The sequence below is a fragment of the Canis lupus genome, chromosome 2, assembly GCF_048164855.1.
Source record: "Canis lupus baileyi chromosome 2, mCanLup2.hap1, whole genome shotgun sequence".
Classification (NCBI taxonomy): domain Eukaryota; kingdom Metazoa; phylum Chordata; class Mammalia; order Carnivora; family Canidae; genus Canis; species Canis lupus.
The window spans coordinates 52,612,454-52,637,970 of NC_132839.1; the positions used below are offsets into that span (position 1 = coordinate 52,612,454).

Sequence of the window (25,517 nt, forward strand, 5' to 3'; positions counted from 1 at the left end):
CTTTCTCTCTAGTCCTGTATCTTATCTGGATGCACTCATTGCTACTTGGCAGTGGGGATTGGCATCTGACCTGTCCCTCCCCTCTTATGAGCCTGGGTGACTTTGAAACCCCCTTGAAGGAACTCTACACCAGCCAGTCTCTCCATGCCTCCCTTCCCTCCCACCCCCAGCCTCTATACATAGCACCAAGCTTACATCTAACTCTAAGCTGCCATGCCGTTCCCTTTCTCAGTGAGGCACCTACTCCCTTGCTCTTTGCACTAACCCAAGCATTTGGCTTCTGTTAAAGTCCTTCACACCAGGACTACTGCTTGATTCACCACTTCCCAGCTGGTGACCAGCACAAGCCAGTGAACCTGACAGGGCCTCAACAGCCTCACCCAGAAGATGGAGATCAAATGCATGCCTTGACTACCTCCTGAGTAGTCGTAAGGTCCCAAGAAAGCCAAGAGCATAAAGCATGGCCCAACATACCACAGGGGAGGTGCTAAGGAGGAGTAGGAAGAAAACAGCCATGGCTGGACCAGCCCCAGCTGGCCATGTAAGGACCAAGCCTGGAATTTGTGGTTCATTTCCAATTTCTCAAAAGCACTTCTTTGCTGACATCGAATATGTGACTTTTCAAGTTTTCATCTTCCTCATCTTGGATTGCTTTTTAACTTCTCTCTAACTCTATCACTGTCAAACCTTGGGCAACTTACCCAAAACTCCAGTTTCCTTGCTCAGAGATAGGTTGTAATGACAGACTACACAGAATCATCTCCAGTCGAATGCCTCTGGTAGCTCTGCCCTCACTACACTGTGTTCAGCTGGGCAAGAGAAGTGCCTTTTATCTCCTTTATCTCTCCATGCTGCCCCCAACAGCGCCTTGTCTGGGACATTGTCTTATGTCACACTGACCCTAAGACAGCTTGTCAAACCTCCACTATGTCAGCACTTTCCTGGTCCTATTCACCCCAGGGTCGGCACCAGCCCATGAGGCTCATTTCTGTGCCAGCCTGATAGGTCTCTAGCTGCTCATATGCTCCATTCTTATTAGAGCCCTGTTTCCACACTCCATTACCTTCACCTCCACGCAAAGGGACCCAGCTCAAACTACAGCAGCTGTTAATGCTGCGATCAAAAGCGCTCGGTAGTGTCTCTTCCAGTGTGGGGCTTGCTGGGTTGTCAACTTCCATAAAGAAACCCATGATCAGTGGCTGCCAGTACCCGGCTGCCCTGAGGTGTGGAGTGGGACAGGTGGCTAGAACCAGAAAGCCCACCTTAAAGGCCAATGTCTCACCAAATTGTGTTAGAAATTATCAGAAACGCCATGTTGGCTATGAAAAGCTAGCTTAGTATCCAGGGCTGACACCAATAGTACCCTCAGCCCAGATCCCCTCTTTACTGGGGCCACCAAACTACAGGGAGGCTGTGTTCAGAATGTGTGTGTTTGTGTGCACCCATGTTTGTGCATGTGAGCGTGTATGTTTGCGTTTACCACCAATCACACACCCCAAGAAAACACCAACAACTTTTTAAAAAATACTGCAATAAGTGTGTTCTGATACATGCTTTTTTTTAAAAAAAAAAGTTCATCCAAATGTTTTGTCCTATTTTGGGAAATGTGGTCAAGACTCATTCAGCTTGTGATTGATGAGATATTACAGATTTAAAGAAATGCTTTCTTTTTAGTCTCTGAAACTCACTGCTTAGAGCACAAGAAAGCAAAGATGAACACAGCTTCCACAAAGATATGTTCTCAAAATTCAGATAAAATTGCAATATTAAAAGGCCCTTGCATTCATGTTTTTGTATAAAACAAAAAACCATAAGAATAATCGCAATCTCTTATAGGTCTGCTAGGTTGGGAATCTGAGTCTGTTACCGTCTATTAACTATACTGTATTCTCCAGGGAGCATGAGTCTGGTCCAGACATAAATGAGAACCATTCTGACTGGCTTTGGGGACAAGAGTCCTGTGACCATGGCCCACGTTTTCTCCACGCCACAGAAGCTCCCATCTGAGTCTCTGGCCAGTCATCTCCAGAACCCCAAGCAGTTCCCTTTCCTTTGCCCTAAATCTCAACAGGTATTCATGTGGAAAGTACTGAGCTATTAATACAGCTCAAGTGCTTAGAAGAGCATCTGGTACTAAATGTTAACTATTGTTAAAGTCTGATGACTGGTGTTTTTATTATTATCACTATAAATCAAAATTATAAAAACATATAATGTGTTTATTATTATTATACTCACTATTATGAACTCTTTTATTCCTGGAAGTCCACACACAGCTCTATCAATAATGCGAAATTTGCTTTCCCAATCCACCAATCCTTCACATCCCTGGGCCTGGCAGGCCTAAAACCTCTGGGAATCCAGATAATTTGGGTGTTTCCACAAGATGGCACAATTGAAAAGCTCAGAGTTGTTCTTTGTTTTATTTTCTGTCTTAGTGAAACATTTGTGATTTTTAAGTGTAGCAGAACAAACAGAACCATGACTTGCATCTCAATTTAGACATCTGATTTCATGCTCTCTTGACAATTATACCACACTTCCTACAGCTCTAATTTTTTTCCTAAGAAGCTCTCCCCTCTTGCTTATACCTATATTTGCCCTGCTAGCTCCAAATACCATCTAATGTTTTGTATACCATGTCTAAATCCTGGCCTGAGATGACTCCTATCAGTCTTCCCCAAAATCGAGGTTCCCATCTACCCCCTTCTGTACCTCTGTGTTTGAAAGCTGGAACCATGGCTGCTTTCCATAGGTGAAGATCTCCCAAAGGATCACCCCGAAGCTCCACACATCGCTCTCTGTAGTGAACTTCCGGTACATGATGCTTTCAGGGGGCATCCAACGGATGGGGAGCATGGTGTGTCCTCCCACCTAAAAGGGATCAAGACAGAGGCACACACAGAGTGACCAGACGGCCAGAATCACTCATTACCTGTCTGTACTCTTCAAAAGTAGATGCACTCTTGATGCCTCTTTTTGTAAAAGAGCCACAATTTGATGCAACTTGTGTCAGAGGCTCAGTGGAGGTACTGACATCCAAGATCTATAATAATGGAGGCAGCTAGAGTAGCAATTAGAGATAATCCCTAAGGGAAAGTAGGTTTCTTAGTATAAAGATCACAAGATGATTTAGGGTAGGAGAGGTTTTAGAATCCAGTACTATAGTGAACCTAACCTTCAAAGAAGGTCCAGAGGGAAGTCAGCAGAATCACTGAGGTATTTGCAGACATCAGGTTAAACTCCTTGGCCAAGGTGGTTAAAGCACAGTATTATCCAAGTGCATCTAATCTGTAGAACTATGAGGTTACCTTCTGACTATCCTAAATTTCTCACTGTAACTTATGTCTCGGTGTTTCAAGTGAAGGGGACAGGTTAGTCTCAAATGTAGGGAAGACCACATGCTAATAAGAAATTGAGTGGACCAAAAGAGAATTTACGACAGTTCTTAGTAACATCTCAAAGGCCAGTGAGAAAAGTCTCTTTTAAAATAGCCTAAGGGGACCTATCTGTAGGTCTACAGATCTGACAGTCAAGGACAAGAGGAAGTGGTTGACATTCAGGATACCCTTTCCTGAGAAAACATTAGGGAAATCCTGACTAGCCCAGCAGGCTAGAGGTATTAGCATAAGTGGAAGACAACTCACAGCATGGTTTAAAACTCAGGAACTCACTGCATCATTAGTAAACAAAACATCAGAAATGGGAACTTTTGGCTAATAAAGAGAATTTGCTGTTAGAAAAGTGCTTGCCATTGATAGAGCTCTCTACAATCGTCCTGATGAACTATTAATTAGAAGTTCTCTCTGGTGGGTCAGGTGGAGGGATGATAATAATGAACACTTAAAAAAGAATGACTTATTGGAAAATGGGCAATATTATTTCTAAAAAGGAAAATGATGCTTGCCTTATCCACTTGAAATATTTTAGAAGATAAATGATGATAAGGATGTGGAGAAACTGTTTTCAACCTGAGATTTTATAATCAAGACAGCTCTGTGTCATGTGTAAAGACAAATGGAGGGGTTTCTTTCAGATAAGCAAAGACTCAGAAAGTATACCACTCACAGCTTTTCAGAAAATAAAGGAGCAAAAACTAATTCAGGATTACTCCAGAAAAACAGAAAAAAAGAACCTAAAATAGACAATGACTTGGAACATAACAAATAATGTAGAGCATATAAGTCACAAAAATGCAATTTAAATCTAAATAGTGGTTGCTAATTTGGTAGTAAAATGTAATACCATTACTAATAAAGTCTTCCTGTAAAATAGAGACATAAAGTAAATAATAATACTAATAATGCTAAGAGTACTACCACTGCTATTATTAACACTACTTATCTGGAATGAAACCTTCAGATAATTTCAACCATAAGTGCATAGAAGAGTAGGAAGAGAAATCATTAAATGCCTGGCAAAGGCTTTGTCTTTTAGGGACAGGAAGGGAGTTTACAGACAGTCATCAATTGTTGATTACAACAGTTTCAATTTTAATTTGCTTACTAAAATCTTTAAGTGCCTCCTAGAAGAATAGAAACAGTACATATAGCTTCCAAACCAGTATTTAGAAAAGAGAACCAAAAATCTCTAGCCAATGCCAAAAAGATGACAAAGAAGAGGAATGGGATAATGGTGTTGAAGGTACAATATGAAAAAGAAGTTCAAATAATATTTTTGTATATAATTTATATCTTTTATACAAAGAAAATAATATCTTTATATATAAGATCTTTGTAATAATTTGTATATAGCATAGATACTATATACAAATGGGTTATACTGCTTCTTAAATAAAAGAAAATTTGTTTAAAAAAAATCAAGATGTAGGGGAACCCTGGGTGGCTCAGCGGTTTAGTGTGTGCCTTTGGCCCAGGGCGTGATCCTGGAGTCTCAGGATCAAGTCCCACATCAGGCTCCCTGCATGAAGCCTGCTTCTCCCTCTGCCTGTGTCTCTGTCTCTCTCTCTCTCTCTCTCTCTCTGTGTCTCTTATGAATAAATAAATAAAATCTTTAAAAAAATCAAGATGTATGTTGTTTAGAAAAGACACGTAGACAAAAGGAACAGAAAATATTCAAAATGAAAGAAGGCATAAATACAACAATAAAGGGGAAAATGAATATGTATTTTGATATATACAATATATAATTAAATGTATAATATTGAATATATAAAACATTAAAAATTAAATACATGTGGAAAAAATTAGAATGCCAAGAATTAAAAGGAGAAAAAATAATTTACATCATATTTCAAGATAGCAAAATTCACCACTATGATAGTGATAAATTATTAGGCTCCAAGTAACATAGCAATAAAAATATACGAAGAATAAAAATAGGGTATAAACCAAAGGAAACTGACAAAACCACCATTATAATGAAAAATCAAAAATCAAAACACTTCTTTCACATATCAAGAAGACAAGATAAATGAAGAATTTATTTATTTATGAGAGACACAGAGAGAGAGAGAGAGAGAGGCAGAGACACAGGCAGAGGGAGAAGCAGGCTCCATGCAGGGAGCCTGACATGGGATTCGATCCCAGGTCTCCAGGATCAGGCCCTGGGCTGAAGGTGGAGCTGAACCGCTGAGCCACTGGGGCTGCCCATATTTTAAAGATACAGATAATAAGTTTTAATTAATAGATATGAGTATTGTGATTGTGTGTCTTTCAACCTCCCTAAAAAGTTGAATATTATTTCCAATTATATGAAACAATTTATAAAACCAATCACATATTATACCTCAAATGAAAGCTTAAATGCCAAAAGAAAAAACACAGTAAACATAAAATAAAAATGAAAAACATTTTCTGTGCCCAATAGAAATTCACAACAAAAGAATAATTTTTTAGAAGTTTCTCTTTGGGCAATTAAAAAACTTGATAAAAGAAAAATTGAAAATTAAATGTAAAAATTATTATAATAATTAAATTTGTATTCTTCAAAGTATATGAAATATAGCTAAAGTAATTTTTAAATTATAACATGTAAGCACTTATTTTTAAAATAGTTAATAAACTAAAATGTGATTCAACAAAAAAGGTAGTAAAGACCTACATGACAATAGAAAGAAAGAGGAAATAAATGATAAAGATAAAATGAGGAATTGATATAAAAGAAAACAAAGCAAAACAACCAAAAGGGAAAAAAATTTAAAAGGAGACCATATCTACACAATTAATTGGTAGTTCTTTAAAAGTAATATAACCCAGGATCCCTGGGTGGCACAGCGGTTTAGCGCCTGCCTTTGGCCTGGGGCGTGATCCTGGAGACTCAGGATCGAATCCCACGTCGGGCTCCCGGTGCGTGGAGCCTGCTTCTTCCTGTGCCTGTGTCTCTGCCTCTCTCTCTCTGTGTGACTATCATAAATAAATAAAAATTTTTAAAAAAAGTAATATAACCCTTTGACAAGGTTAATAAGACACTTAAGAGAAGACAAGTGGAAAATGTTAAAAATATTATGACAAGAAATTTAGAAATAGAGATGCCATAATTGATTTAGTAGAAAAAAATTTTAAAAAGAGAAGTAGAAAATTCAAACACACACAAAAATTTCAATTGTAGTAAAAATTCTGTACGTTAAAAAAGTACAAGGCCAGATGATTGGGGGGGTAAGTTTCCCTTAAATTTTTTATCCAAAACAAAAAATAAAAAAAAGAAACTTTCCCAACTGACTTTCTGTGACTTGAATATTTCTGATGATAAAATCAATCAAACATAGCATATAGCCTTAAATACATGAGTATAGTTATAGATATTTTATCTATATATGCATAAAATTATGTTATGAATAGAGCCTCCAAATATGAATAAAATATAATTATATTGAATCAGCAAAGTATTACAAGAATTCCATATTATAACTCAGTAAGGTTTATAATAGAAATGCAAGAATGCCTTGGCCTTAAGAAATCTACTGTTTAACTCACTAAATTAAAAGATAAAAGAAGAAAATCCATCGTTTCAAAAGATGCCAAAAATTTCCATAACATTTTCCTGATTAAATGCCCAAATTCATTAGTAATAGAAGGTAACTTCCTTTATTTAACGCACTGAATATTATATGTGCTGATAAAACTTTAGAAGCATAGAAAAGTATCTTCTATCACTGATTTAACACAATATTGTTGAGGTGGTCCTAGCCAATTCAATAAAACAAAGGTAAAACGTAGGTAGAAACATTAAAAAGGAAAAGTAAAAAACCATTGCATGCATATATTTCAGACTTATTCAGGGTATTTAACTAAAATTAGCAATTAGAATCATTATATGATTTAGTAAGCCACCCAGATATAAAATGAGCCTACAAAGATCAAACTATCCTCATACACCAGTAGTAGCAAACTCAGTGGAAAATAAAATTGTTTGTATAACAGCAACAAAAAATTTCAATTCCTAGGCATAAACCTTAGCAGAAAATGTACAAGGTCTATCTAAAGAAAAGTATTGAAAAACATAAAAGATCTTCATATATGGAAAGAAATGTCATTTCCTTGAATAGGAAGACTTGATGTCATAAATCTCTCATTCCTCCCTCAAATTAGTCTGCAAATTCAACACAGTCTAAATGAAAACCCCAATGGAATGATGTATGGAAATTGACAGGATGGTACCAAAATTTGTCTAGAAGAATAAATACTTGATAAAAACGAAGATATATTTGAAATAGAACAACAGGGGAGATTTTTCGGATTGCAAAACATATTACCAAACTACAGGAATGAACACAGTGTGTTATTGGCATAGATATAGACAAATTTCATTAATCAATGGAACAAAATAGAGTCCAGAGGCAGACCCATGTATAATACTGGAATTTAATATATGAAATGATGGGTTAGTAATCAAAGTGTTGGGACAATGAACTATTCATTTGAAAAGTACACTTAGATACCTACCTCACACCATATACAAAAATCATTTCCAGATGGATTAAAGAGCTAAACATAAAAACAAAACAATAATAATATTAGAAGAAAACTTAAGAAAAGTATCTGTATAACTCAGGAGAAGAAGGCCTTCCTAAATAAGACACATGTTCCAGAAGCCATAAAGGATAGGATTTAGCAATACAATTTGTAAAAACCAAACACTTTTTGCATGTACAAAATATAAAATAAGTATAGCTAAAAGACAAATGACAGAGGGAATATATGCAATATATGTAACAAAGAATTAAAATCCATATATTATAAAGTGTTCCTTTAAATTAGTTTTAAAAAAGTAACCCAACCAAAAAAAAAAAAAAAAAAAAAAAACTTAGTCCAGGATAAGAGCAGATGATCCACAAAAGGGCTACAAATGAGCACAAACAGATGAAGGAATGCCAATTAAAACAACAGAGACACATTGTTGAACATTATCGAGGGAAAATTGAAAAGACTGATACTATCTAATGCTTGAAGAGGTACGAGGATAGAGTCAATCTAGGTGTCACTGCTAAGACAGGTGGAGCCTTATCTGAAGGCAGCTTGGCAGAGTCTGTCCACACTAAAGGTGTTGAGTGCCTTTTAACTTAGTAATTTTACTTCTAGGAGTAAAAATTAGAAAATATTTTCTCCTATAAGCAAAAATAACTAGTTGAAGGGCATGTTTATTTTATTGTTTTTAAGGGCAACAATTTGTCTGTCATTATACATATATTTGTAGTGGAGTGGTTAAAAGGAATATAGTAGAGTGTGTGTAGTGATATGTAAATAGGTCTAGGATACATTAAATGAAAACAGGGAATATATGCAATATATGTAACAAAGAATTAAAATCCATAATATAAAGTGTTCCTTTAAATTAGTTTTAAAAAAGCAAAAAAGTGATATGTAATAGGTCTAGGATACATTAAATGAAAACACAAGACATTAAAAATATATATATTAAGCATTCCTATTCATGTAAAAATGTATATACATAAGCAAGTATATTAAAAGGAAATAACTCATAAGTCTGTAAATGCATAGAAAAAGATCCAGAAACAGAGCCATTAAACTAATGTTTCCTCTAGAGAAGGAAGTGAGAGCACTAATCAAAGAGAAAAATCTCACTTTTTACTATTTGTATTTCTATGCTGTTTATAATCTCATCATGATCATGTATCACATTTGAAATGTTTAAAAACTATAAAAGGAAAAAGTAAACCGGTGGGCCTAATTTATGTAAGTTCTGCATCAAAAGGTGATGTTTTGTAAAGAAAAATTATGTTTGTGATAGAATTTTGTAGAATAGCTTATTTGACCTGGTTTCTTGGTGAAAAAAAATAAAAAACCAGGAACACAGAATCATTCTTCTTGATGAAAAAATTTAAGTCATGGATTCCTCCAAACTGATGCTAGTGTTTGCTTTATTTAATGATTTTATACACAATCCAAAAGAGATGTTCCAGACTGAAATCTCCAAATTTATAGAGAGGGAGTAATTCAAGTGTGTTGGTATAAACTTTGATGATCCTAAGTGTTTGGGAATAAAAGTATTAGAAGGGTATTAACTGGCTGCAGGGATCCCACTAAGAAAAATTTTATCAAGATTTTCACCACCAAGGCGGGTGAAATTTATCAGGCATTCCTCTGGAAGGGAACTAAAATATTTCAAGAGGCTAGTAACAAAATACAAAGAGAGTCAGAAGCCCTGGATTGTGATGTGACCTTAGACAATCACTCAACCTCTTTGAGTTTCAATTTTCTCACCTGCAACACAGGAATCACGCAATGCCCCTGCTTAAGTAAGATGAGGTATGTAAAATCCCACTGAGTATCATCAGATGCAAAAGTATATACATAAAGTGCATTGACTATTCACTGTGTGTGTGACCTACATGTTCACGGGCAGCATAACAAACCAAATTTCTTGGTTTCTATATTCCCCATCAAGACCCACCTAGCCTACACAAATTTTCCTCCAGGAAAAAAATTATATCCTTCTCCCACCTTGGAGAGATCTAGTCTGAGAAAGGTAGTGGTTAAGGCCTTTGCTAGCAAAAAATATTGACAAACAGTCCCTTGGGAAAACCTAACCAGGCAAGCAATGCGCTGACATAATAATCTTCCTAAGAATAATACCAATTAATTTACACTGAGTACCAGCCACACCCCTCATGTAATTCCATCCTATATAATAGGATTACCTATTATCCCCATTGCACAGATGAAAATAAGGTAACTTGCTGAGGCACTACCTGAGAAATACTAGCTGATGATCCAAATTCTCAAGTTACATTAAAAAATGTGAAGGCTGAGCTTAGAAACAGGAAACATATAGGAATAAGGCAAAGATTCCAAAAAAATTATTCTGGAAAGAAAATGAGTACCTAGAGATCCTTGGATTACACTACCTTGGAGAATACCTTCCACCACCTGTATTATCATGGATCTCCATATTGTCAGCATGATCATCCACTGTAACGTCCTCTTTCACCTAAGGGCCTACCAGGCACTGATGATTACTGCCCAGACCCACTATTTCATTAGTGGCAACAAAAGGGTGGCATTCGAATTCTAGCATGCCCTCTGCATATACTAGCTGGAAATCTATAAGTAAAAAAGTTCCTCATTAACTGTTTGGTTATACTGATATAACACTTCTATAGGAAATGCTTGATTCTCTCCCTTTATTCATGAGTGCTCAGAATAATGAATTTATTCTCTAGCATTCTCCGAAGATGACCAAGAAGAGGTTTGGTTTGGTTATGAGAAGCATTATTGACTCCTGTATGGGCGTATTTATGTGTGTGTGTGGTGGGGAGATGTAGCCAGGTATGTCTTTTAACACACTGAAGTGTTTCAATTTATTGTAATTGCTCTTGTCGATGCTTACTGTTCCATGTTTGGCCAGGGGCGGCCCTTAAAGTTGGTGCCTCTCACATATTCCCAGTAGTCTTTAATAGCATCCTTGCTTCTGACATGAAAAAATATTATAGGCTCATCTCGTATATTTGTTGCTCCCACCCTTTCTGGGGCCCTGGGCAGGCATTTCTCTAAAGAGCCCTGGATCCTTTGTGTGGACAATGGAATTTAGACACTACACTATGGATGACAGTTTTGTTCATTGCTATTGAGTTGGTCATTATTTCTAGGTGTTTATAATAGAAGTAGCCAGGAAAAACTTTTCTCTTAAAAGAAAATACATCATGAGTTCATATTGATTTTTCCAACTCAAATTTAGGATAACAGAGCTTTTACTTAACTTCTTTGATTTTATATCAGTATTTTTTCTTATGCTGAAAATCTTGATTCCTATATTAGTAATATCACTATTTGCTTTATCCTAATATACGTTTATAAAATACATATAATATACTTAATACACAGCTAGGCTTATGTGTTTCATGTTGCTTTTTATTTTTAAGAACTGGCTTGATTCTACAAATTTAAATGTGAAAACTGTCCCATAGTTTTAAAGTCAAAAACAAAACAAAAAAGTACACGAAATCCAAGTCTGATACCATCTAGGTCTACTCTTCCCACTCTGATTTCCTCCTTCCTTATAGATAACCATTTTTTTTTAATTTGACTTTAGTTTATTTTTCTATTGCTTTTAACATAAGAAAATACAGATTATATTCATTTTCTTCATTCTCTCAGATAAAAAGTAACATACCATACCTGTTATGTACTTTGCATTTTCTTGCCTTTCATAGCTAAACAGGACTCCACTGAGCATGATTATAACCATGGTTGATCCAGCCAGACTTCCATTGATAAGACTTGGGTGTTTCCACCCTTTTGTTATTGTCAGTAGGGAGATGCCCTTCTTACATATAACTCAGGTGATTCTTCACCTTATAAAGAATAAGAGTCTAGAATTCCCACTGAGTGTAACAGGCAGAGAAACAGACTGCAGTGCCCACTGAAATGGTTACAATATGGAATCCATATAACTTTGGAGACACACGAAGTTTTTCCAATGGGCACCCAGGCAAGGATAGCTTTGAAGATTTCACGAATCCTAAATTCTGATTATGGATTTTTTTTTTCTAACATTGATTGAGCACCCACTGTGGCCCAGCAACCCCTTCTCCCAATTGTGCCTGTGCACGCGTGCGCACACACACACACACACACACACACCTGCCACTCTCAATAGTTTCCAATTCTTTTCAAACAGTTGAAGGGAAGAGATCTAAAAGAATGATCAGCTAAGAGGCGATTGAAAAGAAATTTTCATAAGAGGCTAGTATGAGATCTTAGGCAAATGGCCAGACAATAGTTCAAATAATTGAGTCATATTGTGATACCAAAACTCCTGCCTTCTCATCTATTTATTTAGTGTAAATAACATTTCTCAGTTCTTATATTTAATATAAATAAAAAACAGGAATAGAATTGATTCTGAACTTTCCTCACTTTAGCAATAAATGATATTCATTATGGACTAATGGAAAAATATAAAAGATGAATTTCCAAAAATATCATACTTCTTATCTTTCATATTCATTGAAGTTGTGATAAATATGCATTATTTTTATCTGCTGCCTACTTCTGTGTATTGCTAATAATTGTAATGATAACTCAATCCCAAAACTCTTACCATCTAGAAACTAATGGTTATCAGACATTAAAAATTAAATTTAAATCTTCATACGTATTTTTGTCACACTAAATTATGACAGAGAGCCCAATAAAAGGCTTTCATGCATAAAAATATAATACATAGGGATAAAATTTGGTAGGGTAACTGGAACGAAAACATAAATTCAGGAAGAAAAAGGAGGCATGTAAAACTGACTGTTTAAGCACTTGTTCATGTGTTTAATAGATGATGTATCAAATTGCTCTGGTATTTAAAGTTCATTAGATACATTACAGGAGTGATGTATTTTTTAATGCCAATATTTACAGTATCCTGGAAATGACATCATTTGCAACTCTTTAAAATTACATTGAAGATTTTATATAGCAACTTAAAAACGTGCAGGTGGCATGAATAGGTGACTTTTCAAAGTTCTTTTAGTAGCATCAAGGTTTGAAGACCACAGGTCCAGGGACTGTGCCCCTGGCGGTGTGAAATTTGGAGTCTTGTCTCTCTGTCTCAATTCTATGTTCCTCAAGGCAGTATCCCATCCATCCCCGTCAGCAGTATAAGGGGAGGGGATGCAAAAGGTGGGAAGCAAGAGAAGCAGCCTCACCTCTAGCCAGAGGTGCCTACCTAAAATCCCCAAATGCCACTTCACTAAGTCTAGCCCTTGTTCCCTACCCTGCCCTGGGGATCAGGAGCAAATGGGGACTGAATGTGTAGAAGCTGAAGGAAGATCTCAGGCCCTAGTTCCCATGGAGGCAGGATGTCCAGCTGCACAGAGTTCTTCCTGGGGTGGGGTGCAGGTCCCACCGCCCACCTCCCCACAGCCACCTCTCTCCTCCTGTGTCTCTTGAACAAGGCACTATCTTGCTTTTTTCCACAGAGAGACACTCATTCCCCTGCAGGCACAGGGATCCCACTGCTCTGGGTTAAAGAGGAACTCTGAGCTCTAGAAGGCCTTGGGGTCTCTGCATCTAATTACACAGAAAAGGAAGCAGCTGGTGGGTTGCAAAGACCACACTTCTAGAAGTTCAAAACAGCTATGCTCATGCAACTCTGACAAGGTATAAAGGAGACAAAGTGACCCATATATTCCAGATAAAGAAACCACAGCCCAGCAAAGGTAAGCAAACATAGATTCACAGGGCATGGTATTTCTGGAACGAACAGAAGGATTCAAGCTACCTCCATAATCACTAACCTGTACAGGCCAAGTCCAAATCCATTAAAGTCTGTGAGAAGGGCAGTAGCTTTCTGAAGAGTTGTAAAAGCTTCGCAATGCACGTTAACAGCCAAATAGCTTAATCATAAAGATCACCATTTATCGTAGATGTCATTTTTTAATTTATTCGATTTTAGTCTTTCTTGATTGCATGTCTTAGCACATAGAAGAATCTCCATGTGCATTAAGAAAAAAGAAAAAAGCTTAGCATGTGCTTTCTCCAACCCCTGGAAATTCTCCTGGTTTCCCTCATGCCTCAGTGGCTCTGCCTCTTACCCTCTGCTCTGCATGTCCGAGAGAATCCTCAGCCAAGGCTGGTAGTCACCTTGGACATGCCCTCAGCAGCAGCCCAGCAGCCACTACTACAGTCTTAAGAATCATCGCCACTCTTGTTTAGGGTTTTCACACACATAGGCTGCACACGAGGATTAGCTACATCTAGCACACAAATACATACACCCATCTATCCTGAAGGAGAATGAACATATGTGCATGCCATTGTGCATGCAGGCAGGTACAATCATAAATATAAACACAGGCCTGCCAACCATGCCCTGATCACATGACGTTGGTGAAATCTCCCTTGGACGCCTCCTGAAATAAATGACCTAAATGTAGGAGGAAAGGAACAAAGTCCTGCTCGAATGTATCCTGTCTCCAAGACAGCAAAAATAAGTGGTTTCACTCTAAATCAGTTGATTTACTCTGTTGATAGTTTCAAAACTTCAGAATGGCATGACTGTCCTTTCAGGAATTAACCCTTCTCACTGCCTGCTCCCCCAGCCTAATAGCTGTGCTCTCCTAATAGCTCCTCCCCTACACATGAGGGAGGCTGCCAAATGGCAGTCTGTCTTTCCAGATTGTCCCCTCTTCTATCTACCCTCCTCCTGTCCCTGATCCCCTCTCCCTTCATTTTTGCCACTTGGCTATTTTGAATTACAGACACTGTATTTGCAACCAGCCTTTCGCCTCTTTGCCCAGCCCCACTGGCCCACTCCCCAGGCATGTCACTTTGGTGTGAGAGTCTATATTCCTTCCAGGGTGCTCTTTGGGAGACCAGAGCTATCCCGTAACTGCACCCACTCCATCTCACCAAATCCAAAACTCATCAGAATCCATGGCTCCAAAGGAGAGATTCAATGTTGAAGTTGTAGCTCAGGAACATACAAAGTCTGGAAAGGCCCTGGAAATTACCTAGCCTGCCTCCAGGCATGAAAAACTTGTCTGGAAGAGAGACAGTGACTTGCCCAAGGTCACTAAGAACAGTAAATGAAATGAAAGTCCCATGGAGTCTTGTTCTTGTTTTCAATGTAAATGTATTCCTGGAGAAAAGCATATATACGTACAAGCATACAAATCAAAAATATATGGACTGAGTCTTAAGAAGATTACATTTCAGTTCTATAGCTTCTTTCTTTCCACCCTGTTGTGTTTAAACTTTGGGTCACCCAGTAGAACTCTGTTTCCCCCAGTGGTGTGGGTAATGCCTTAGAGATGTATTGGTTTGAATATTCATCTGAATTAAATCTACAATATGCATGTGCACAGTTACAGATGCATGTCTGTCCGTGACTTTACCCCAGTTATAGAAATTCCATGGATGAAACACTTAACGTGAGACACTGAGATTTTCTATAGTGATGTCAGACTTCTGACTTCATAAGGCAGGATTTTTGCCTTCTTTTTAACCACCCCCCTCTTCCTGATATAGCAGGGCATAATAGTATATGTCTTGTAGACACAAAGTGAAGACCTCAGGCCCAGGTCTATGAGGTAGTTGGGATTCTCTGGAGGGAAGGTGCAGAGGAAGCTCACAAAGACATCATTATAGCATGGCTCCCTCTGAGCAGGGCTTTGTGACAGTTCATGCAAAAGGCATCCATTTAGCAGAATCTCAGTGGAATGGCTGTTTCAGACTGAGCCTCTAGCCCCAGGATTAGGAAAAACCCTTGGAGTCTTCCAAAAATACAAGGAGTTTAAGAGCCAAGCTGTTTAGCAGTGTGAGCCTAGAGGATAAATAGGCCCATTGTGATTCTCCCCAACTCTCTTACCTAGAACTACATCTGCCAGAAGCAAGTTCTCAGATGGAAGCCCCAGGAACACATACCTTCTATAACTTCCCGTTTTGTTTTCCCCTTTCTAAATCCTGTCTAAATGCTGGCACTCATTCAGAGACCTTACTGTCCTCTATTGCCCTCAAGCAATGTTTTATATATATATATATATATATATATATATATATATATATATATATATATATATAAAGCAGACAGTGCAAGTCCAAAGATGTAGGTTGAAAAATAACTTGGCCTTATTTTCTTTTACAAATGCCTACATGTGGAGCCTCCTGGCTGCACTCAAATCTTCCAGTGGAAACAAACCATAGTGATGTTGTTAAAAGGGCTCAATGCACTGAACAAAGCTGGAGGTCTCACTTCAGCTCAGATCCATGGATCACACTGGATCTAGACTGATCCATCCAAACCCCAAGTGCTTGCTAAACATTAATAGGTCAAGGAAAATAAAAGAATAAAGCCTTTTATTGTGATAAATCTAGATTTTTAATGTACCCTGTTCAGCTCTGGCTGTACTACCAAGGTTTTGATTTAGACTTACAGTTATTTAGCAAACATAAGAAAATCTCTTTCACACGAGATTGGCTTTGCTCAATATTTAATGCTAAAAAAATCTAAAAATATGATAACTGATATCAAAAATGTGTGTACAGGATAAGGAAACAGACAATCTGAAGGAACAAAGGGGGTAGTGTATAACCTAGCCAATGCCTTTCACTAGCTAAGCAACTTTAGGGAACTTATTTAATCTCTGGAAGACTCTGATGTGTAAAATAATAAACCACATAGAATGTGTTCGGAAATTCAGCAAGATATTAAATGAAACAGCAGCATGCAGGTTTTTCTTACACATGCACATATGTGTATGTAGCATCTTCCAAGACACTAATTTCTCAGTGTTTATGTTTATCGGGTAGCACTTCTGTTTTTCCAGAAACTTGGACATTCGGTCCAGTGACCCTCACCACAATGAGACACCATTCCTGAATTACTGAGAAGGAAATCAGCTCAGGGATGGAATGTCAGCAAGTCCATGGTAAGCAGAAGCCAAGTTTGAAGTCAATCCCTTGCCATATTCCAAATCCTTCTCCTTATGGGTTTTGTGGGTTTAAGACAATTTCACCTACAAGCACTAGAAACAAGTTTCCAAGATCAGCATAGCTGCCAACTCCAATCCTTGAACTATTTGGCTATTTACAAAATCAGGGTTTAGACACCCAGGAAGAGCAGCTAATGCAAGTCAGAGTAGACAAGCCTGGGCTGGTTAGCATATTCTATGGACAGAGTTCAATGACTTCATTTCCTTTGTGTTAAGCCTCGTGGCAGGGAAAAGAAGGAAAAACAAGATGATTTGAATTTAAAAAGCGAAAAATAAGACAGAATCTTTTTCCTCAAAAGGCAGGCTGAGCTGTAAATTGTCTCCTCCAGCCATCTTCTCGGCGACATTAGTAACAAAAAATACTTCCTATTGATTGAATACCCATTGGTCTTAAAATGACAGCACTGGATGCCTTAATCATGATCCTAGTTTTATGACATCATCTTCCAATCCTGAGCCTTCTGTCTGAGCACAGTAGTGACCAGAGCTGACTTGGACCAATGGCCTCTGAGAGAAGGAGCAATTCCAATAAGTGACAACATATTCTCACTGGCTAGCCAGTGAGGTCTCATCTCTAAATGAGTTCAGGCCAGGTGCCCACCTCTTAGCTTTGGATGCGAAGCTGGACTGCTGGCTTTCTTAATTGAAAACTTTTTTTTTTCTAATTCCGACACCCCAACAGCTTGGCACACTTGACCTGCCACTTGTAAGTGTGTGATGCAGACTGCGTGCTTCGATCGTGGGAGAACCTGCTTACACAACAACTCCCAGGGCCCTAAATCAGCTGCCCTAGAAGCAGATGACTTAAGACTGCCTCCATTTGCTATTCTTGGTCTTCATTTACCTCAGAGAGAATTTGAGAAGCCTGACTAATGAAAGGCAGTTTATAAAGTATAGTCAGTAGTATGAAATGACTCTTGACAGTGTTCACATAGAGCATTATTTCCTACAATGACAAGGATTTCTGTCCTGGGCCAACATCTGTCACTCTGAGGGGCTGCTTCTTAACTGTGTCTAAGAGAGGTTTTGTTGGCTGCAGCCTCCCCACATTCCCATTGTGAGTGTGACGTGGTTTGTGTATCTCTCATCTCTGTGGGCCACAGGTTGGAATGAGGTAGGTAGCTAGCTGTGTGTCCGGGCTGGTGGAGAGGTAAACCAAGACAAAGCCTTAAGCCTCTGTCAAGACTGCGCCCTGCACACTCCACTCAATGCAAGGACAAGATGTCCTATGAGAAAAGCTGGTGGGTGCAGAAATAGGTCCTTCTAATGGGAACAGAAGGCAGCCCACCCCTAAGCAGATCTTATAGTAGGGGTACAATGGCATCTTGATACACGGACAAACACACAGCTACAAATTCATAGCCATGTCACTTCAGGAAATCCGTTAAACCTTTCTGAGCCTCAGTTTCTCCATCTGTTGAACATCAATGACTATCTACCTCCTAAAATGACCACGAGGATTGAAAAAAGCAAGCTATATAAAGCATTTAGCATAGCACCTGGAATGCGGCAAGCCTCAATATATGTTACCAAGGTTCCAGGAGCAACACTTGCTATGGCATGGCTGGAGCACAGTTTTCTTATATTTGCAAGAAGCATTCTCTATAAGGAAATGGGTTTTAAATCTCTGTGTGTGCAGGTATATGGGGGTATCTGGTGGTAGTCAACACTGAGGCTGGATTAGGAAGTAAATTTCAAGTATCCTTGGCTATAGCTCTTTCAATGTAGGCTTACCCCGAGGAAAGAGAAGTCTCTTCTGGTTTTGCACTGTGATAATAAACAAACTAGACCCTTGCCCCCTTCCTGCTCCCTCCTTGCACCTGCCCTGTGCCCTTTATGAAGCATTCACATACCCGAGTTATAGTGCTCAGAGCAGGTTGAACAGATCAGCCAAAAAGGCACGGCTTTAGCTAGAGGTAAAATCTGCGACTTCCAAACCACTCCAAATTAATCATTCTAGCTGGAGGGAGTCTCGGGCCTTTGGGCCCCCCTTTTGTTTTATTAACTGCCAACTGAAAATGCCAGAAGTAGCTGGGGAAGAAGCGCAAAATGGAGGACAGGGAACACTTTGCATATTTTAATTACTTCAGTAAACAATACGTACCGTTACAGAAACCTACCATCGAAGGCTACATCCCCAGGCAAAGGAAAGCTGGAAAAGCATCATGGGACAAGACATAAAAAAATATGCAACTCCTTCCACTAGAGGCTGCCTTACCCAGCTTCTCAGAGCTGAAGCCAAGCTTCCTGTCCACCCACTAACTAGCTGCTAGAGCAGTTCCTACTAGAACAAGGAGAAGCAAACGCTAAGCACCTTTTCACACACCCAACTTTCTGGAGAATTGAATGCACCTCTACACCCATGGAAAATGGGATTCTTCTTTGAGTCATGAAATAAGACCCTTTAATTCTGAATGAAGTTCACTCGGCACCCAGGAGGAAAGAGCTCCGAGATTATTTGCTAGATCTTTGGCAGGACCTGGCCACTGCTTATTCGAAACAGTGGATAAAATCCTCCACCTTCACTTAAAGGTAGGGGTTCAACTTAGAAAAAAATGATGGGATCACATTCTTAAGGCAGCCTGCAGATGGGTGACAACAGCAGTGAAGTGTGAACTGCAAAGTGATTAATAAACATAAGTTAGTACCACTATTCTTTTTACACATCACAGGTTCCTAGGTATCCCTTCCCCTGAGTAATTCTAGGAAAGGGGTATTAATTAAGCCAGCCACACAACCCATACAGTGCCTAGAAAAGCCTCAAAGCATCCTAGGAGAGAGAAAGCTGGAAGCAAGATCTGCCACCATGGACTATGGTGGAAAGAGCACTAGACTGAGACTCAATCTGGTGCTTTGGCACCTTCTGCCTACTCCTTCTCTCACATTCACATCTGTAATAATTACATGGCTGGTGCAGAGGGTTGCTAAGATTCTTCTCCACTCAAAAATTGCCTGAGGTTGTCTGAAGCCAAATGTTCTTATCTGAATCTATATACCACGAGCACCAAACAAAAGCTTATCTCAACGCCCTCCCCAACGTTGGCAGCCTGACTTTCCAGAGTGGCATGTGTATGCATGTACATGCGTGCTTGTGTGCATGTGTGCATGTATATGTGTGTGTGTGTGTGTGTGTGTGTGTGTGTTGCAGGCAGGCCAATGAGAGCAATGGGCCAGAACTTGGAAGCTCCAGGGGCCTGACGTAGGTTTACATCATACCACCTGGCTCATCCCTGGGCCCCTGTGTCTCATCTATAAAACTGGTAGGGTGAGGAAAAGGGCTGGGCTAGTTGGCCCTTAGGTATCATCTAGTTCCAAAGTACTATGATTCCATGAAGCAGAGACTGGATAACCTCTGGATGCCCCTCCCAGTGCTAGAAGGTTAGAGCTCTGAGACCTGCAAGTTTCACACAGCCCGCTACTCTACAACTGGGTCCCAGAGTGCCTCTTTGCAGCAAAGGGTGTGAGCCAAGGGTAGTCTCAGATGAAAGGCATGGAAGAGCTGTCCCTCCACACAGCATCTGGCATCCCAAGCCATAACCTGAGGCATGCAGCTGTGAGCAGCTCCTTCTCCCTTTATAAACAAGCCCTACCTCTTGGCTTTTCCTTCAAGGTCAAAAGGCAAGGGAAGGCTGCTCTGAGGATGAACCCAGGAGAAAGTCTTAAATGCTAAGCCAGTAATCACAGTTAGGCGGTTTTTTCAAAGGCATTCCTACTCTATTATACACATTCATGTCTCCAAAAGCATAGAAGGAGGATTAGAGTAGGTGGACTTCTAGTTTTCAGGCTAATGAAATTGGATGAAGAATCTTTCTCAAGGTCACCTGGTGGGTCCCCAAGAGATGGAGCTAGGCTAAGTCTGGAGTAGGTAATCCTAAAAGTTGAGTCTTCATCTTGATTTATCATAACAGGTAGGAAAAGATGCTTTCAGTATTCCAAGGCTGCGGCTAGTAGTGGAAGCCTTGTCTCAGGGATACAGAACTCACTGAGTGTCTAAACTATGCCAGGAGCTGTGCTAAATGAATTAAAAGGCACTGCTAAAAAAAAAAATTTAAAAAAAAAAAAAAAAGGCACTGCTACTTTTCAGCCCTCCCAATGTGCCTTGGCTATGGAAATTACAATTATCAACAGCATTGCACAGATGAAGGAAGAAAGGGGGTAAGCAACGCATGTGAGTTCAAAAGGCTGAAGAGTGGAAGATCCAAGCCTTACACCTAAATTAGTCTGATTCCAAAACCGATGTTCTTCTGTACCACCTAGTCGGAGTTCTTATCCACATCCAAATTGAAGGAAGACTCGCTGGGATGTTTTAAAGCAGATAAATTGATGGGTTGGAGTGGCAGATTTCGGAAAATGTGATAGAAATCCTAGAACTTTATTTCTATAAAAAACACCCATAAAAGCTGAAGAGGGATTTTTTTTTCATTCAGAAATAGCTAAATCTGCAGATGTAATGAACTAAGACAGGAGCCTACATCAGCCCGGAGAGCACCCATCAAAATGACACGAGAAAACACTATACGCTCCTCATAGACAGACTGGAAAAAGCAGTCAGCCATAGGCTTTGCTTCATTTGTCCTTCTTTTGCAGCTTTTCTTAGCATAATGTCTGGCCCAACTTAGAAACGACACTGATCATTTCATGCCTGGTCAGCGGGGCTCCCAATGGCAAGGCATCTCCAGTGAAGACAAGTTTTTGTCACTGAACATCTAGATTCCAGATCACTTACTCAACTGCTCAACCAGCATTTATCATCATTATTTCCAAAAATGTATTAGCCTTGATGGTTTGGAATCTATTTCCCCATTATTGTCTCTTTCCCTGAGATCACTGTCTCAAGCAGAAAAGGGAGAAAACGAGAGAGAAGGAGGGATAGTAGGAAGGTTGAGTGGAGATGAGAGAAAGGAGGGAGAGAGAGAGCAATGTATGTCAAACCCAGTGATTTAGGCTGGTCTTAGAATTAAGCCACACCAGAAATAAGTCTTAAATCTGGATTCTGTGATTATGAACACAATACATTGCCTTTTTGCTTAAGATAGATTGGATTAGGTTTCTGTCACTTACAGCTGAAAGAATTTTGATATAACACTGGAAAATTCAACTCTCAATTTAGTTTCTATTCCTAGGAATAAAATGTCTATTTCTAGAAATGAACCTTAAGAAGAAAGACTGGAGAAAGATCCCAGAGGCCCAGAGAGAAACCAACTGCACAGTAAGGGCAGCCCTACAACATGCCTTCTCTCATCCACAGAATGACCTTTTCTCCTTTCCCACCCTGTATGGTAGCACCCACATACCTGGGTTTCACCAGCCATAAAGCATTGCAAGGACACCGCTTACAAACATGTGGCTCTGAGACCAACATTTGTACTGAAAGCTTTCCTTGCATGGCTGCATCCGCCCACAAGTAGGCCTTCTTCAGCCCAGAGCATTGGGCTGGATGTTACATTAGACATCCACTTTCCATTAGGGTTAGCCACAAGTGCCAGGATGGGAGGAGGCAACAAAAATCAGAGGAACCAGCTAATGCTCAAGAGAGGCTCAGCTGACCCAGGCAAAGGAGATAGCGGAACTCATGTGATCCGATCCACCCCCCCACCCCCACCCTGGAGCATCCCCAGACAGGAGGTCCTGTCGCAATTCTTCCAGACAAATGGGTTTCTCATGAATCATCTGTCCCAAAAGAATTGCAGAAACAAACAGACTTGACCAATTTTGAAGATAAAGTCCAGAGCAAGGAGTACAGAATCCCATCACAATGACTAGGAAGACTTTCCTAATGAACAGTCTCAAATGGCACATCTAGAATGATTCCCTTCCTTCACTGTATTCTTCCCTCTAAATCCCTCAGCATCTTCACATGAAGACCTGAGCTCCACCTTATTCCAGGAAACTCTCATCCTGCTGTTCTGGGAGCTTGCTTTGATAGAAGACATCTATTTTCAGATCATCAGAGAGCAGAATGTTAAGGGAACTACAAGTTCGAAGATTAATTGCCATTTAAAGGACAGGGTTCCTATCTCTGAATAAATCTCCAGGTGAGAACCCAAAGGACTAGTCTTAGGAACACTAGCTGATTTCCCTGAACCTATAAGGACATGAGGTACCACATAATTAAGAGGCATCTCCCTCTTACAGGACAATGTATTAGGTTCCCTGGCCAAGAGATGATCTTAGCTATCTTGAATTGCAAGGCTCAGGAAGCAATGGGAAGGTGGGAAATCACAATCTACAACATCAGGGCTGTGAAACTATCAGAGTCCTAGTGTGTGTTAGAATACTCTCCAGCTCATGGACACTTCACTGCAGCCTGATCCACCCTACAACCTCAGTTGTAGCTAAAGCATACCAACACGCAAAGAGGGGTGAAAACATGCATCCAAAGTTCTTGTTGTGTGCCCTGGGCATGCAGAAACAGATAAGTGTTCTCAGGTTCCTCAGCAAAATTGTGCTTATTTGTATGGAGACATACACCCCCGGGCTTCTTGTCTCTAAGCAGGTTTCTAAAGAAGTCTCTGGACTCAGGCATAATTGGGACTATGTGCTCTCACAGACTTCTTTTGAAGGCCTGGGCACTGTCCTTCCAGCTGCAACTAAGACCTTCCTAAGACTATAATAGACCCTATATGTGTGAGTAGCATGGTGGGCCTTCTGTAACCAGTGGAAGGAGGGATATCTTTGTCAGCTTGAAATAGAACCAGACTTTTCTAATCTTTACCCCTGTTCTCAACTGGGACCCCACAGGGCATGAGTGTAGAACAGAGAAACAAAATGATGTTGAGATGAGTTAATATCTTAGAAGAAAAGGTAGTTTGTTTGCTCATTTGTTTTTGCCAGAAAGTGGACTCAGTGGGATAAGTCAGAGTCCCCATGAAGGCAGATGAATGATGCTTTGCCCTCTAGCCCTGAGTAGCAAAGTGATGGAGGGAAACTAGACAATAGGCCATAAGCAGTAAAGAACCATGATTTGATGGAGTAGTCATAATCCAATATTTGGAAGACCACAGTGAGAGACATTCACATGCCTGGAGTATATACCTAAGTGACACTGACATTGCGATGATGAAGAAAACAGAGTAATAACTTCTCTCTACCTATATGACACATATCGTGACACTGAAAGAGACATTGCTTTGACGTGCATTGAAACCTTTGGATAAATATGTTACAGGGTCCAAGAAAATAACAGCATCACAAGTGGAAATACTCTCCTTTAGTGCAGAAGGAAAACTGGAGAGGGTTATTGACATCACAAGATAATTCTTCACTTTGCTATAGCAGCTCTCTCAGGTGCATATAAATGATGGTTTGCTTGCCATATAACCTTACCAGGAGCTTATGCATAAAATAAGATGCTACTTAAATTTTTTTCTGGGAAGTATATAAATGTTCATTACACATAAATACAAGGTTACACAGTGAGACTGATGTTAAGTATAACCATAAGGTATGGTCCAGAGACATCCTGCTTCTTACTAATAGCAGTCCCAAGACTGGATGTGGTCAGTCTGTGGATTCCACTCACAAAGGCAGGCAGGAAATTTAGGATTCTCTTCAAACTCAACTCTTCACTCAAATCCGTGTCAGAAAACCTTTATCCAGCCTCAGACCTCCGCATGCATTTTCCCCACCCCCATTATCTACACAAAGACCCATGCACCGCCCCTCCTTCCAACGTGCGTGAAACCCAGAAACACTGACACACTGAAGTCCAGTTCCACCTCTGCCTGGGATGGGTGCCACAACAGGAAGACTTGCTCTCATGCCCCCCACATCTTCCATGCCTATCCCCATTCCCGATGACAACAACACACAGAGAAGCAGCAGAAGTTGCTGTACCTTCATGCACCATCAGCAAAGACATCGACCACCACCCCAACATATCTACTGCTCCTGATCCAGCCATGCAAAGAAGCCCATTCGCAGGACCTTGGGGGTAACCTAGAAAATCCTACCTCTCCTTTCTTTCTCCCACTTCCTGCCAACGGGTATCTTCTTTGTGTGAATGCTGAGACTAACTGGTAAAGGCAGGATTTCAGACTTAGGGCCACCTAGACTTAAATCCTAGCTCCAATGTTTTCCAGTGTCCTGTTTAAACATTGGTTTTCTCATCCCTAAAGTGGCACCATGATAACTTCTTCATGGGAACAGTATAGATGAAATAAATTAGCCTGCTCAAAGTCCCTAGCAAAGTGTCTGGTGTAGGTGCTCAGAAAGGTAAACTGCTGTCCCTGACCACCCCTGAAGACAGCAAATGGGAGAAGAAAGGCCCTTAAGAGGTTCTGAATGGACAGTGCAAGTCAAAGACTGAGGAGCTTTCTACAAGATGCTCCCCCAAGTGGAGAAGTCCACAGGCTCACTTCTGACAGTCTCTCAGTCGAGACAGTTGGAGGTGAAACCTAACTATTGAGCAGACAAGGTATGCTTCTGATACCATGGCCACCTGATTCTCTCTTCTCCATTTTTGTCATTCTGAAGTTTGTATTTCTTGCTTTGAATTCAAAATGGTCTAGATCTGACTTGTCTCAGAAAAATTTTATCCAAGCCATTAGAGCCCTCCTTGGCTAAGTTAAATCAACTAAATAAACTAAAATACACTACATTCTTTAGGGAA

At 39.8% G+C, this 25,517-nt stretch overlaps 1 protein-coding gene across 3 annotated transcripts in view; it reads right to left on the reverse strand.

The window, feature by feature from the left end:
• The window catches only part of NTRK3 (neurotrophic receptor tyrosine kinase 3), a 391,483-nt gene that overhangs the window by 16,943 nt on the left and 349,023 nt on the right, over nt 1–25,517 (reverse strand). For 2 of the 3 annotated variants that reach the window (XM_072799279.1, XM_072799295.1), the window contains 2 exons: nt 7,905–7,946; nt 2,716–2,874 (listed from right to left, as the gene is read on the reverse strand). In XM_072799279.1, coding sequence (XP_072655380.1) covers nt 2,716–2,874; nt 7,905–7,946 — 201 coding nt within the window. The remainder of the gene's footprint in view (nt 1–2,715; nt 2,875–7,904; nt 7,947–25,517) is intronic. The other variant, XM_072799286.1, reaches the window with a different exon arrangement.